This window comes from Sarcophilus harrisii, chromosome 4 (assembly GCF_902635505.1).
Source record: "Sarcophilus harrisii chromosome 4, mSarHar1.11, whole genome shotgun sequence".
Taxonomy (NCBI): Eukaryota; Metazoa; Chordata; class Mammalia; order Dasyuromorphia; family Dasyuridae; genus Sarcophilus; species Sarcophilus harrisii.
The window spans coordinates 280,352,171-280,367,586 of record NC_045429.1 but is presented as its reverse complement, the minus strand read 5'-3'; the positions used below and the strand labels follow the sequence as shown (position 1 = coordinate 280,367,586).

The window sequence follows — 15,416 nt, the reverse complement described above, 5'->3', positions numbered from 1 at the left end:
CCATGAGAGGTTAAAAACAGTTTCTGATCTCAAGGAACTCAAGTTCCACTGAGTAAGACAATATATAAACAACTGTGTACCTGTATACACCGCATACTTGGAGATAAGGAAAGAAATTAACATTAAGGGATAACTGGAAAACTTCCTATGATAGATGGGATTTTAGCTGGGATATAAAGGAAGCCAGAAGCCAGATGAAGAAGGAAAGAATTCTAGACATAGGAGATAGCCAGTGAAAATCCAGAATCTGGAGAGGATCAACACAAAGGCCAGGGTCACTATATCCTAGAATGAGAGAAAAAGAGTAAAATGGAAGAAGATAGGAGTGATGAGAAGAGGCTAGTTTGTGAAGGGCTTTAAAAGCCACGAAGAGGATCCTGAAGGTAACAGGGAACTGCTGGAATTTATTGAAAAGCTGGCCTTTTACAACTGAGTGAAGAATGGACTGGATTGGAGAGACGAGGCAAGCAAGATGAATCAGAAAGAGATGTAAGTTGTTCAGATGAGAGGTTATAGAAACTGTCCTAAAATTGTCGCATTTGATGGGAGGTACAGTCACCTCTACAAAAGATGTTACTGAGGTAGAATTGACGGGACTTGGCAACAAGGCTGGAAGACAGACTGCAGAGTGTTAAGAAGGGAGGGAGGGAAGTGGGGCTGGCACCAACTTGTAAATGATTTTCTCAAGGTTAGTCACAAAAGGAGAAATAGAAAATTCCAGCTAAGGGGAATGGATAGATCAGATGATGGTTTTTTGAGGATGGAAGAGACATAAACATTAAGAAGGCAGCCAGGAGATAGGAAGAGACTGAAGAGAGTGGGAATAATAGAAGGGAGGACTCTGTTGAGAAGGTGGGATGAAGTGAGATTACCTGGTCATATAGAGGGGTTTGTTTGGGAGGAAGAGCTACTTTGAGTCAGATGGATGAAGGAGGAGATCTGTGGGAAAAAGACATCTAAATGATGTCAAGTAAGGAGGGAGCTATCAGCAACTGTCTGCAGTTTTTTCATTGAAATAGAAGGCAATGTTGTTGTTGAGAGAACAATCTTTTTCCCAGATAAAGCTTAATTAGATCTGGGCAAAAAATCCTCATGTATCTTATTAATATTAGAAAAAAAGAAAAAATTAAGTCATAATTGAAGAAAATGTTAAACTCTCAGCTCTCTTTCTCTCTCTCTCTTTTTTTTTAATAATTATAACTTTTTATTGACGGAACCCATGCCTGGGTAATTTTTTACAACATTATCCCTTGCACTCACTTTTGTTCCGATTTTTCCCCTCCCTCCCTCCACCCCTTCCCCAGATGGCAAGCAGTCCTATACATGTTAAATATGTCACAGTTTATCCTGGATACAATATATGTGTGCAGAACCAAACAGTTCTCTTGTTGCACAAGAAGAATTGGATCAGAAGGTAAAAATAACCCAGGAAGAAAAACAAAAATACAAACAGTTGAATGTAAACTGCATTCAGTTTCCCAGTGTTCTTATAGCTGTTTCTGTCCATCATTGATCAATTGAATCTGAGTTAGATCTTCTCTTTGTCAAAGAAATCCGCTTCCATCAGAAAACATCCTCATACAGTATCATTGTTGAAGTATATAATGATCTCCTGGTTCTGCTCATTTCACTTAACATCAGTTCATTCAGTCTCTCCAAGCCTCTCTGTATTCTCTCTGCTGGTCTTTTCTTACATAACAATAATATTCCATAACATTCATATACCACAATTTACCCAACCATTCTCCGATTGATGGGCATCCACTTAGTTTCCAGTTTCTAATCACTACAAACAAGGCTGCCACAAACATTTTGGCATATACAGTTCCCTTTCCCTTCTTTAGTATCTCTTTGGGATATAGTAAACTCTCAGCTCTTAATGTATAACTTTGTTTTAAATGTAGTTTAGTTTTTGTAAGAGCATATCTATTTAATAATTTTTAAGTAGACTTGGATTAAATTTATTTTGGCAAGTTAATACTTTCCCAGATCAAAACCACATTGTAAGAAAGAGTAATATTAATTTTCCTTATCTAACTGAGATATAATTATCATTTGATGGAATGTTAGATGTAAATGGTTTTTATAAAGAATTCTTGGTGTATGGATCCTATTTTCTTTAGGAAATTATAATAGTATTGCATTTAGCTTAAAAATTGAGAGCAAAAAAGGATGTATAGAAAGTTCCGTCTGGATTCTATGTTATTTAGGATTGTGGAGTTCATATAAATTTGATGTAAATATAGTCCGATTACTTTAGTTCTTTTATTTTTCAGAACTTTTTTCAGTTCTTTTTTAGAAAAGGGTACTGTGTTTAAAAAAATATATCCCAATGTGTTATTTTCCTTGTATACTAGGTTCATTTGCAGCTTGTCTATAACTTTAACTGCCTTTTCTAAAAATTTGTTGCCTAAAGCCTCTTTTAAATACTGGCCAAAGCAATAGGGAAATGGAACCAAAGTCAGGAACTAATACCATAATAATGTTTCAAAGGATATTTCCATTTTTTTAAAAGTGAAAATGAGAACGGAATACATTGTGGAATAATCTATGAATATTTACAAATTTTGACCAATTTAGTTCTGATACACTTTATTTTATAGCATTTTACATAAAATTGTGAAATCTCTTGATTGGATGGGAGCTCAAATTCGAACTCTCTTAAATCATGAATCCTATTGAAAATGATTCTAAGGATGACAGTCTTCCCTTAAAGAGGGGAATCTTGCCACTTTCTGAAGTAACCCATTCCATTTTAAGACAGTTCTAATTTTTATGTTTTTCTTGTTATTCAGTCTAAATAACAATTATCTTTATTCTTCTGGCTTTTCCTACAAGTTTATGTATCCATGACTCTTTTAGGAGAATTTTTTCTTTCTTTTGCTATAGATGATGATGTATCACAAAGCAACATTAATTTCATTAATTAATCACATTGAAACTATATATGATAAAGAAATTGATGACAGATACAATCAGAATCCAGAAGGTTAAGAATGGATTTTTTTGAACAGGTTAATGTAGTTACAATTAGTATAATAATGATCACACAGCATTAGTCATAAAGTGCTTGATCAATGCTACATTAGAAGCTGTAAATGAAATACTTTTTTTTTTTTTTTACATTAATCATATATATGTAGCAATCTAAAAATTATTGTGTCACAAAACAAGTATTATAATGAAATTTCAAGGCACTCACAAAGCTATTGAAAAGCTGTAATCTTGAAAGGCAGGCAGTCCTTAAAAAAAAAAAAAAATCTGAAATGAAAAAGTGTACTAACCTGAAGATCAGGTTCAGTCATATTCAGTTCATCATCTTCAAAGAAGCTTCTCCTAAGCTCTAGTTATTTTTTATTTAAGCAATCAAATCTTGTATTGTTCTTGCACTATTTGCATTATTTTAGGCCTGTTTATTTTATAGACAGGAAATGAAATTTCATTAAAATAATGAAATTTAGGAGTCAAGTCAAACTACATTTCCATATGCTTTTTGGGAGTTGCAGATGAAACTGAAAATTCCACCTGTGCCAAGGTCAGACAAAAGAGAATATTTAAATAGAATCAGTTCCACATAGATGTAAAACTGGCTGTTTGAGAATAAGAAAGTAGTGTCAGAAAATATGGACATTTAAAAGGTTTTTCCCTTTTAAACCTCTGGAGAAACCCTCAGGATTCTCCTCTAGTGGTCTGATGCTCCTTGGCATTGCCTCTTCTGTGGCCCTACTTGCTGAGAATCTCAGGATCCCCAAATTAGGTCCAGGATCTTCACTATTCTAGATGCACACATTATCAGTAAGGGATCCAATTAATGACAGTCAAGAAGCATTTATTTAAGTAAGGCTTTTCGGATTTTCTATCATCCTTAAAATAACCTTGGCACAGAGGAGCTCTTGTGATCCTTATTTTACAGTTGAGGAAACTTATGCAAACAGAGTGAATTGCCCAGAATTGTCCAAAATGTTTGACAGGACATGTTGAAGATAGGATTTGGACTTGGCTTATTCTGACTCCAGGCCCAGCTCTCTCCCAATATGTTACCTAGCTGCCTCTGAATCTACTTGTAATGTAGAGTGCCATCTGCATCCAAAAAGAGGACTATGGGGACTGAATATGTATCACAGCATAGTATATTCACTGTTTTTGTTGTTTGCTTTTATTTATTTCTCATGTTTTTCCTTTTTGATCTGATCTTTCTTGTGCAGCATGATAAATGTGGGAATATGTTTAGAAGAATTGCATTTGCTTAACCTATATTGGATTACTTACTTGCTTTCTAGGGACAGTGTGGAAAGAAAGGGGAAAAAATTTGGAACACAAAGTCTTGCAAGGATGAATGTTGAAAACTCTTTGCATGTACTTTGAAAATAAAAAACTATTACATTAAAAAAAAACAAAAATAAGTGTCTAATCTTTAGAAAATATAAATATGTGATCTTGACACTGTAAATCTATCAATTTGTGATTAGTGTCTAATGCCCAATGGCACACCATGACATGTCATCTGGTGAGACATACCCACAGTTTGGAATTGAAATTAAGCAATATTTTATGGGTGTTCATTCTTTCCATCTCTTTATTACTACCATTTCCCATTTATCATCTTTCACTTAGAAACCTTTTCCTTTTTGTGACAAAAAATTCAGATAACTTAAAATAGTGGTCAGGCTTTGTTGGGTATTTATTGTCCATTACCTCTCTGCTTAAAAGCAGATATGCTTCACTATGAATTGATGGGTCACTCTTTTGATCAGAGTATTAAGATCTTTCAGTATTTTCTTTCTTTGTATTATTGTGGCATTTTATAAATTGCTCTCCTAGTTCTGTGTTATATAGTGAGTCATCTGCCTAATGAAGTCTTTAAGATTGGCTGAGCATAGATTTTCTGTGTAATGATTTTTAATATATTAAAGCATAATTTTAGTACCTAAACATTTTCTTCATCTTTTTTATGGTGACTTGTTGCTGTTAGTCTGTTTTTTCCTTTACTTGTTCTAGATTTAAAGCAAATCACATGTGCAAATTGTCAGTCCATGTGAATGCTTTTACTTTGGAGACAGTCACAGTAATAATCAGCTCAGCACAGCTTCTTCCCTAGTGGGTGTTTAGAGCCCTTGGTGATAAAAAGTTATGCATGAATACTCCCAAAATCCTGAGGAGGGTCAAATATTTGTTAGTTTATAAAGTTCTTTAGTGAATTGTATTCTTCCAGATTTTAAAAACCAATAATAAGAATTTGCCTCGTGGTGCTATAGATCCATATTCCTTGAATCAATTTCATTCATTTATTTGTTGATTTGCCTGTGATATGGAGAATAGCAGTGTTGGCACCAGCACAATCTGCCTGGAAACCCTTGTTTTTCATTTCCATTGCTTAGCCTTCCAGAGAAGTAACCATAGAGATAGCTCCCCCTTGTCATGCTGAATAAAGAAAGAGCACCTGCCTTCCAGCTAACTGGGTTGTGCAGGTGGAGCCGTTAGACAACAGTCCTTTATTTTCTTTACACCTGATTTGCTGTTATAGAACTTCTTCCATAACTCTCAGATTTCTTAATTTTGTAGTAACAATTATAGTTCAGATCCATATATGTAATATAAAGGTAATAGGAAGTAAAAAGGGTGTGATTGAAGAATTTTAAGACCTGAGTTCTAATTCCTACTACCATTATAAAGCTGTGATAAATCTCTTTTAATTTATTTGATCCTTTTGGGCATAACTAATATGGGAATCTGTTTTGCTTGATTGTGTATATTTGCTACAAGAATATTCTTTTGAATTAGAGGGTTATTTCTGCAACTAAAAGTTATAATTTGTATAATAGTAAGATATATATTTATTTATTTATCTTTAACATCTTAAATAAAACCCTTTTTTCCTTTGGATAGTCAAAATTGTGAGTATTTCCTAGAGGACAAATTAAGTTCTCTTAACACTCTCTAAATCTAGGTGGCTATATTATCAGTTAGTATTTATTGAGTGCCTGATACATGCCCAGATGATGTGCTAATTCTAGCTGATGTCAAAGATCATAAAGGAAATTAGATGAAATTAGCTTAAAAACACCAACCCCTGGTAGTTTAATTGCATTGTTGTTATGAAAAAAGAAGACGGGACATTTTATACTTTAAAACATTTTTCCTATTCATCCTGAGGAAGAAGGTTGAAGAGGGAATGTTGAACTAATGGATTTGGATACAAGATAGTATTTTGTTGCTGTTCAGCTGATTTCAGTCATGCTCAACTCTTCATGAGCCCATTTGGAGTTTTCTTGCTTGGAGGTTTTGCCATTTTCTTCTCTAGCTCATTTTACAGATAAGAATACTGAGGCAAACAGGACTTGCTCAGGGTCATGCAGTCAGTCAGTGTCTGAGTCCAGATTTGAATTCAAGAAGATAAATCTTCTGAACTAGAGATCATTCTTGATCACAAAATAGAAAATTTTTATTATATCAAATTAAAAAGCCTTTGTACAAACAAAACTAATGCAAACAAGATTAGAAGGGAAGCAACAAACTAGGAAAACATTTTCATAGTTAAAGGTTCTGATAAAGGCCTCATTTCCAAAATATAGAGAGAATTGACTCTAAGAAATCAAGCCATTCTCCAGTTGATAAATGGTCAAAAGATATGAACAGACAATTTTCAGATGATGAAATTGAAACTATTTCCACTCACATGAGTGTTCCAAATCACTATTTATCAGAGAAATGCAAATTAAGGCAACTCTGAGATACCACTACACACCTGTCAGATTGGCTAAGAAGACAGGAAAAAATAATGACGAATAGTTGGAGGGGATGCGGGAAAACTAGAACACTGATGCATTGTTGGTGGAGTTGTGAATGAATCCAACCATTCTGGAGAACAATCTGGAATTATGCCCAAAGTTATCTAACTGTGCATACCCTTTGATCCAGCAATGTTATTACTGGGCTTATACCCCAAAGAGATACTAAAGAAGGGAAATGGACCTGCATATGCCAAAATGTTTGTGGCAGCCCTGTTTGTAGTGGCTAGAAGCTGGAAAATGAATGGATGCCCATCAATTGGAGAATGGTTGGGTAAATTGTGGTATATGAATGTTATGGAATATTATTGTTCTGTAAGAAATGACCAACAGGATGAATACAGAGAGGCTTGGAGAGACTTACATGAACTGATGCTAAGTGAAATGAGCAGAACCAGGAGATCATTATATACTTCAACAACGATACTGTATGAGGATATATTCTGATAGAAGTGGATTTCTTTGACAAGAGAAGATCTAACTCGGTTTCAATTGATCAATGATGGACAGAAGTAGCTACACCCAAAGAAAGAACACTGGGAAATGAATGTAAACTGCATTTTTGTTTTTCTTCCCGGGTCATTTTTACCTTCTGAATCCAATTCTTCCTGTGCAACAAGAGAACTGTTCGGTTCTGCACACATATATTGTACCTAGGATATACTGTGACATATTTAACATGTATAGGATTGCTTGCCATCTGGGGAAGGGGTGGAGGGAGGGAGGGGAAAAATTGGAACAGAAGTCAGTGCAAGAGATAATCTTGTAAAAAAATTACTCAGGCATGGGTTCTGTCAATAAAAAGTTATAATTATTTAAAAAAAAAAACAAAAAAAAACATGAATCTTCCTGATTCCAAGCCCAGTGCTTTATCCACTGCAGTGTTTAGCTGCCTGTAAAATAACATAGATAAAATCTGATAGTTTGGGGCTAGAACAACAAAATAATTTGACTCTGTTGGCCCATACTCTGTGCCCTAGTGATTTCAATCAGTTAACATTTGATAATCCACGGTAAGAGAAAAGAAAAACAAGAGATAGGTAGTCCAGAATAATGGGTGAGTGTGTGTGTGTGTGTGTGTGTGTGTGTGTGTGTGTGTGTTTATGTGTTTATAATGTAGGCAAAAAAAATTTTTTTTTTCATTTTATTTACCTTTCCATTCCATTCTATTCATTCTTCTGTACACCCCAAGATTGAGCCCTTCTTTCTAATGGTCAGTCAGTAAGCATTTATTAATATGTACTAAGTATGTATGTACTATGTACTAAAAATAAAGTGAAAATTCTTGCCTTCAAGGAACATGTATTTCTTTTTGTTTTATATTTTTTATATTAAAGCTTTTTATTTTTAAAACATATACATGGATAATTTTTCAACATTGACCCTTGCAAAACCTTGTATTCCAAATTTTCCTCCCTTCCCTCCACCCCCTCCCCTAGATGGCAAGTAATTTAATATATTTTAAAGAAGGAACACATATTCTAATAGAGACAATATGTACATTTTATATAGGTATTGATCAGTTGATTAGCTACCTTCCGATGTACTTATTTGTAGTAGCCAATAAATATAATAACTGAAAGGCAGAGGCCTTTGCTAGGATTTCATAGTAAGGACAAAAGCCACAAGACATTCCCATATAAATTTGTGGCATACTCTTTCACAAATACACACAGCATGAATGGGGCATATGGATAGAACATACTGATAGTGAGGAACACATTGCTGAATTCCCTGGTCTTGCTTCTTACTAGGCAGCTGTCATCTCCCCTATCACCTCCAGCTTAAGGGTCAACACTAGTCCTCATTTAAAGTATCACTGGACTCTTTCAGAAAAAGTATGGACTGTTGTCCCCTTGGATATGTAGAGACCTTCTTTTCTGAGTCTCTGAGTCATTTCTTAGATGAGGGATGGAAGAATTGGGTTCTCCTAACAAATTGAGGCACTATTCTTTATTTCTTTACTTTTTTTTTTAATAACTTTTTATTGACAGAACCCATACCAGGGTAATTTTTTTACAACATTATTTTTCCCTCCCACCCTCCACCCCCTCCCCTAGATGGCAAGCTATCCTATATATGTTGAATATGTCCTAGTATATCCTAGATACAATGTATGTGTGCAGAACCAAACAGTTTTCTTGTTGCACAGGGAGAATTGGATTCAGAAGGTAAAAATAACCCAGGAAGAAAAACAAAAATGCAAACAGTTTACATTCATTTCCCAATGTTTTTTCTTTGGGTGTAGCTGCTTTTGTCCATCATTGATCAATTGAATCTGAGTTAGATCTTCTCTTTGTCAAAGAAATCCACTTCCATCAGAATACATCCTCATACAGTATCGTTGTTGAAGTATAATGATCTCCTGGTTCTGCTCATTTCACTTAGCATCAGTTCATGTAAGTCTTTCCAAGCTTCTCTGTATTCATCCTGCTGGTCATTTCTTACAGAACAATAATATTCCATAACATTCATATACCACAATTTACCCAACCATTCTCCAATTGATGGGCATCCATTCATTTTCCAGTTTCTAGCCACTACAAACAGGGCTGCCACAAACATTTTGGCACATACAGGTCCCTTTCCCTTCTTTAGTATCTCCTTGGGGTATAAGCCCAGTAGTAGCACTGCTGGGTCAAAGGGTATGCACAGTTTGATAACTTTTTGGGCATAATTCCAGATTGCTCTCCAGAATGGTTGGATACGTTCACAACTCCACCAACAATGTATCAGTGTCCCAGTTTTCCCGCATCCCCTCCAACATTCATCATTATTTTTTCCTGTCATCTTAGCCAATCTGACAGGTATGTAGTGGTATCTCAGAGTTGTCTTGATTTGCATTTCTCTGATTAATAATGATTTTGAACACTCTTTCATATGAGTGGTAATAGTTTCAATTTCATCATCTGAAAATTGTCTGTTCATATCCTTTCACCATTTGTCAATTGGAGAATGGCTTGGTTTCTTATAAATTGGAGTCAGTTCTCTATATATTTTGGAAATGAGGCCTTTATCAGAACCGTTAACTGTGAAGATGTTTTCCCAGTTTGTTGCTTCCCTTCTGATCTTGTTTGCATTAGTTTCGTTTGTTCTATTTTTTGATCAATAATGATCTCTAGTTCGTCTTTGGTCACAAATTTCTTCCTCCTCCACAAGTCTGAGAGATAAACTATCCTATGTTCCTCCAATTTATTTATAATCTCGTTCTTTATATCTAAATCATGGACCCATTTTGATCTTATCTTGGTATACGGTATTAGGTGTGGGTCCATGCCTAATTTCTGCCATGCTAATTTCCAGTTATCCCAGCAGTTTTTGTCAAATAATGAATTCTTATCCCCAAAGCTGAGGTTCTTTGGGTTTGTCAAACACTAGATTGCTATAGTTGACTATTCTGTCTTGTGAACCTAACCTATTCCACTGATCAACTAATCTATTTCTTAGCCAATACCAAATGGTTTTGGTGACTGCTGCTTTATAATATAGTTTTAGATCAGGTACAGCTAGGCCACCTTCATTTGTTTTTTTTTTTTTTTTTTTTCATTAATTCTTTTGAGATTCTAGACCTTTTATTATTCCATATGAATTTTGTTGTTATTTTTTCTAGATCATTAAAATATTTTCTTGGAAGTCTGATTGGTATAGCACTAAATAAATAGATTAGTTTAGGGAGTATTGTCATCTTTATTATATTCGCTTGGAGGCACTATTCTTTCTGCTATAGCCCCTCTTTGAACTTTAAAAGAATAATATTAAAAGATTTCACAAAAGAAATGGGAAGAAAAAGTGGGCAGATCACAATTAAGGGGTGACAAATGGATGGCAAAATTACTTTGCCACGTACAAGGCAGTATAGTGGGTGCTGGAAATTCTAAGACAAAAACAAGCAAGAGCATGTGAAATCCAAAAGTCTGCCAAGTCAAGTTCCCCTTTCCCCAGCTTTAGTGATTTCCAAGCAGTCCATACTGAAGAGTGAACAGATAAAAATAGTATCAATAAAGGAATTAAATAATCATAAGAGAAATTAAAATCCTTGAGTCAAGAATGTTTTTTTTTTTTTTTTTTTTTTTTTGTCTTTAGATTTGTAACATCTTGCAACTATCTTGTATGTGGTAAGGCAAAATTAGTCCTTGTTGAATTGAGTTAAAGGATTTGGGTAAAATAATGTTATGTTGCTGAAATTTGAAGTTTGAAATGAATATTTCCAAATAACAGTACTATTAAGAGGCAAAGTGCATCCAGGGCATTCCAGGTAAAATAATGTTATGGTGCTGAAATTTGAAAGTTGTAATTGAAATGAATAATTCTAAATAACAATACTGTTAAGAGGCAAAGTGTATCCAGGGCAGGTCTTGGAGTCATAAAATCTTGCAATGGAAAGAATGTCAGGTTTGAAAGTCACAGGAACAAAGTTTGGTTTGGAATTTGGAATAAATAGCAGTTTCTGCTTACCACCTGGTGGCTGTGGACAAATCACTCATTTCTCTAGGTTTCAGTTTCTCATTTGTAAAATTGGTTTAGTCTGCTAATATTACTTCCAACTCTAAATCTCTGATTCTCTGAACCTGGATTCTAATCATCTGACACATGTTGGTGTGACTCTGGACAACTTACTTTTTCAGTCTCCCAGGAATTTTCTAAAAGAGAAGAGTTGATGAACTGCATTGGTGGATGAAGTTTCTACCCTGAAATTTCTCTACACTAGTGAAATCACTGTGAAAATTGGCCAATTTGGACACCCTCCCTCCCCATACTCCACCCCCCCACTCAAAGAAAAACAAAACAAAACAAAACAAAAAATTATGTTGAATAGATTCCATTTTGGAGAATTTAATGTTGTTGTTGTTGTTTTTTTTTTTCTTATAGGTGATTGGCCTTTTAGATGTTTTCACACCTGCAAAATCTCTGGAGGAATTCAATGATGTGTGAGTAAATGTCTTAAGTTTGTTAGCTTTTGCTCACTATAGATGGGTCAGCATCATTTTCCAATGTCCCTTTCCTCTCAGCAGCATTTAAGACTTCAAAAGAATTCTCAGATTATACTCACTTTTTTGAGGGGAAAAAAAATACTGACAGGTATTGCTAACACTTCTCTTATGACTTTGAATTGTAGAATTCAGGGGATTTAAAAAAAAAAAATGAAACGATTCAAAAGTTTTAAGTGAAAGGGGAATTGAGAAGAAGAAAGGGTGCCTTTGCTGATCAGTCCTTGTGACAATCCCTTGTCTTATCAAATGATCTACTTTCACTGAAAATTGCTTCTTAATCAAATCCATATACATTCCTGCCTCTCTTGGCTTAAAATTTTTGAAGGGGAGTAAATGCAAAGCCATGGAATCATCCTGGCCATGGCTTAGTTTCACAAGTTTAGCACTCCTGACTAGTTAAAATGAATCCTGGCTCCTCCTTTTGAAAGGACGGAGTCTGGATAGGGAGATTAAGTAGACTTAATTAACATTGGCTAGAACTAAGTACAACTTGTCTCTCTTGTCATACTTGGCACCTAAGGTCTAAGGTTCCATGAAGTTCCTGAATAGACTTTTTACACTATTCTGCTAAACAATAAGTGACTAAAAAAAAGGAAAACAAAACAAAACAATAAATGACTAATCTCTAGGATGACTGATCAAAACATTAAAAAAAATCTGCCTATGTTATATAGCTTTTTTTTTTTTAAATCTAGAAGAAACATATGTACTATGAATCTGAGTAGGAAAGTTGAATTATATTTGGTTTTGTTCAGTCATTTAATAGTGTCTCACTTTTCAGTTCCACATGAACCTTCGCATACTAAGCTTTTCCATCCTCTCCCTTTCCTTCCTCTCCCTCTGCCCCCCCCAATCTTTAAGTCTATCTGATTTCATGTTCATTTATTTATTTATTTCATGTCTATCTATCCATCTCAACCTCTGCTGTTTTCTTTTCCTTTTGTCTTCAGTTTTTCCCAGCATCAGTCTTTTCTATTTTCCCATCTCATTATGAGGTGGTAAGTACTTAAGTTTCAGCTTCAGCATTTGACCTTCCAGTGACTAGCCTGAATTTTTTTTTTCTTTTTCTTCTTTTTAAAAAAAATTATTATTATTATAAATTTTTATTTACAAAACATATACATGGGTGATTTTTCAACATTGACTCTTGCAAAACCTTCTGTTCTAAATTATCCCCTCCCCCATCTCCCCCCCTAGATGGCAAGTAATCCAATACATATTAAATATGTTAAATATACATTTAACATATACTTTAACATATTTAACATATATATAATATATATTATATACATACATACATACACACATATTTCTACAGTTATTTTGCTGCATAAGAAAAATCGAATCTAGAAAGAAAATACCTGAGAAGGAAAACAAAAATGCAAGCAAACAACAGCAAAAAGAGTAGAAATGCTATGTTGTGGTCCACACTCATTTCCCATAGTCCTCTTTCTGGGTGTAGCCGACTCTCTTCATTACTGAACAATTGGAATTGGTTTGAATCATCTCATTGTTGAAGAGAATCACGTCTATCAGAATTGATTTTCATATAGTCTTCTTATTGCCATGTACAATGTTCTCCTGGTCCTGCTCATTTCACTCAGCATCAATTTATGTAAGTGTTTCCAAGCATCTCTGAAATCATCCTTTTGGTCGTTTCTTACAGAACAATAGTATTCCATAGTGTTCATATACCATAATTTATTGAGCCATTCTCCAACTGATGGGCATTCACTCAGATTCCAGTTTCTCACCACTACAAAAAGGGCTGCCACAATCATTTTTGCACATACAGGTCCCTTTCCCTTCTTTAAGATCTCTTTGGGATATAAGCCCAGTAGAAACACTGCTGGATCAAAGGTATGCACAGTTTGATAACTTTTTGAGCATAGTTAGAAATTGCTCTCCATGTTGGTTGGATCAGTTCACAGTGACACCAACAATGTATCAGTGTCCCAGTTTTTCCACATCCTCTCTAACATTCGTCATTATCTTTTCCTGTCATCTTAGCCAATCTGACAGGTGTGTAGTGGTATCTCAGAGTTGTCTTAATTTGCCTTTCTCTGATCAATAATGATTTGGAGCACCTTCTCATATGATTAGAAATAGTTTCAATTTCTTCATCTGAAAATTGTCTGTTCATATCCTTTGACATATCAATTGGAGAATGGCTTGATTTCTTATATATTAGAGTCAATACTCTATATATTTTGGAAATGAGGCCTTTATCAGAACCTTTGAATGTAAAATTGTTTTCCTAGTTTATTGCTTCTCTTATAATCTTGTCTGCATTAGTTTTGTTTGTACAATAGCTTAATTTTTAACTTCATATAATCAAAATTATCTATTTTATGATCAATAATGATCTCTAGTTCTTCTTTTGTCACAAATTCTTCCCTCCTCCACAGATCTGAGAAGTAAACTATCCTATGTTGTTCTAATTTATTTATAATCTCATTCTTTATGTCTAGATCATGAACTCATTTTGACCTTATCTTGGTATATGATGTTAAGTGTGGATCCATGCCTAATTTCTGCCATACTAGTTTCCAATTTTCCCAGCAGTTTTTGTCAAATAATGAATTCTTATCCCCAAAGCTGAGGTCTTTGGGATTGTGAAACACTAGCTTGCTATAATTATTGACTATTTTGTCCTGTGAACCTAACCTATTCCACTGATCAACTAATCTATTTCTTAGCCAATACCAAATGTTTTTTGTGACCACTGCTTTATAATATAGTTTTAGATCTGGTACAAACAACTAGACTGCTTTCTTTCCTTTTTTTTTTTTTTTAGTTCCCTTGAAATTTTTGACCTTTTGCTGAATTATTTTCTTTAAGTATTAACTGATTTGATCTCCTTTCTGTTCAAGGGACTCTCAAAAGCTTTTCTAGTACCACAGTTCAGAAGGATCAATTCTGCAGCACTCAGCTTTCTTTATAATCCAACTCACAGCCATACATTGCTACTAGAAAAATCATAACTTTTTGACTCTGTGGACTTTTCTTGGCAAGGTGACCTCTCTGCTTTTGCGTGTGCTGTCCAGTTTTGCCTTAGCTTTCCTTCAAGAGAGCAAGTGTCTTTTAATCATGACTATAGTTATCATCTGCATTGATTTTTGAGCCCAATAATATAAAATCTGACACTGCTTCCATTTCTTTCCCCCAATTCATAGAAATGTTGGTAACAGTTGTCATGGTCTAAGATGTTTTAAAAATTTAATTTATTTAAAACTTAAAATACAGAAAAAGTTTTTTTAAAAATTGCCATGTGCACAGCATAGCAATACAGAGGATGCAAAAAATAGATTTCTACTTCAAAAAAGCTTATGTAAGAAATAGTACACATTGTGTTCAGAATTGTCCATTTTTTCTTTGTAGTTTTTTTTTTTGTTGTTGTTCTATGCTATGTACTATTTACCTTATTCTTTTTTGGTGTTCTCTCCTATCTCTCCCAAGAAAGCTACAATTAAGCATGGATATATTTATGTATATATGTACACATATACATTGATGTACCTCTATGTAAGGCTTACCATGTTTGTCCTGTTTTTCTGAAGGTGGTTAACATCTTTCATAAGTCTAAGTTCATATTTTAAAAAATCTGCCAATTCATCATTTTCTACACCACAGCAAT

General features: G+C 34.4%; 1 protein-coding gene across 2 annotated transcripts in view; it reads left to right on the top strand.

Moving 5' to 3' along the window:
• Window positions 1-15,416, top strand: part of MAPK14 (mitogen-activated protein kinase 14) — a 103,695-nt gene that overhangs the window by 40,727 nt on the left and 47,552 nt on the right. For both annotated transcript variants that reach the window (XM_003768998.4, XM_003768999.4), the window contains exon 3: window positions 11,658-11,716. In XM_003768998.4, coding sequence (XP_003769046.1) covers window positions 11,658-11,716 — 59 coding nt within the window. The remainder of the gene's footprint in view (window positions 1-11,657; window positions 11,717-15,416) is intronic.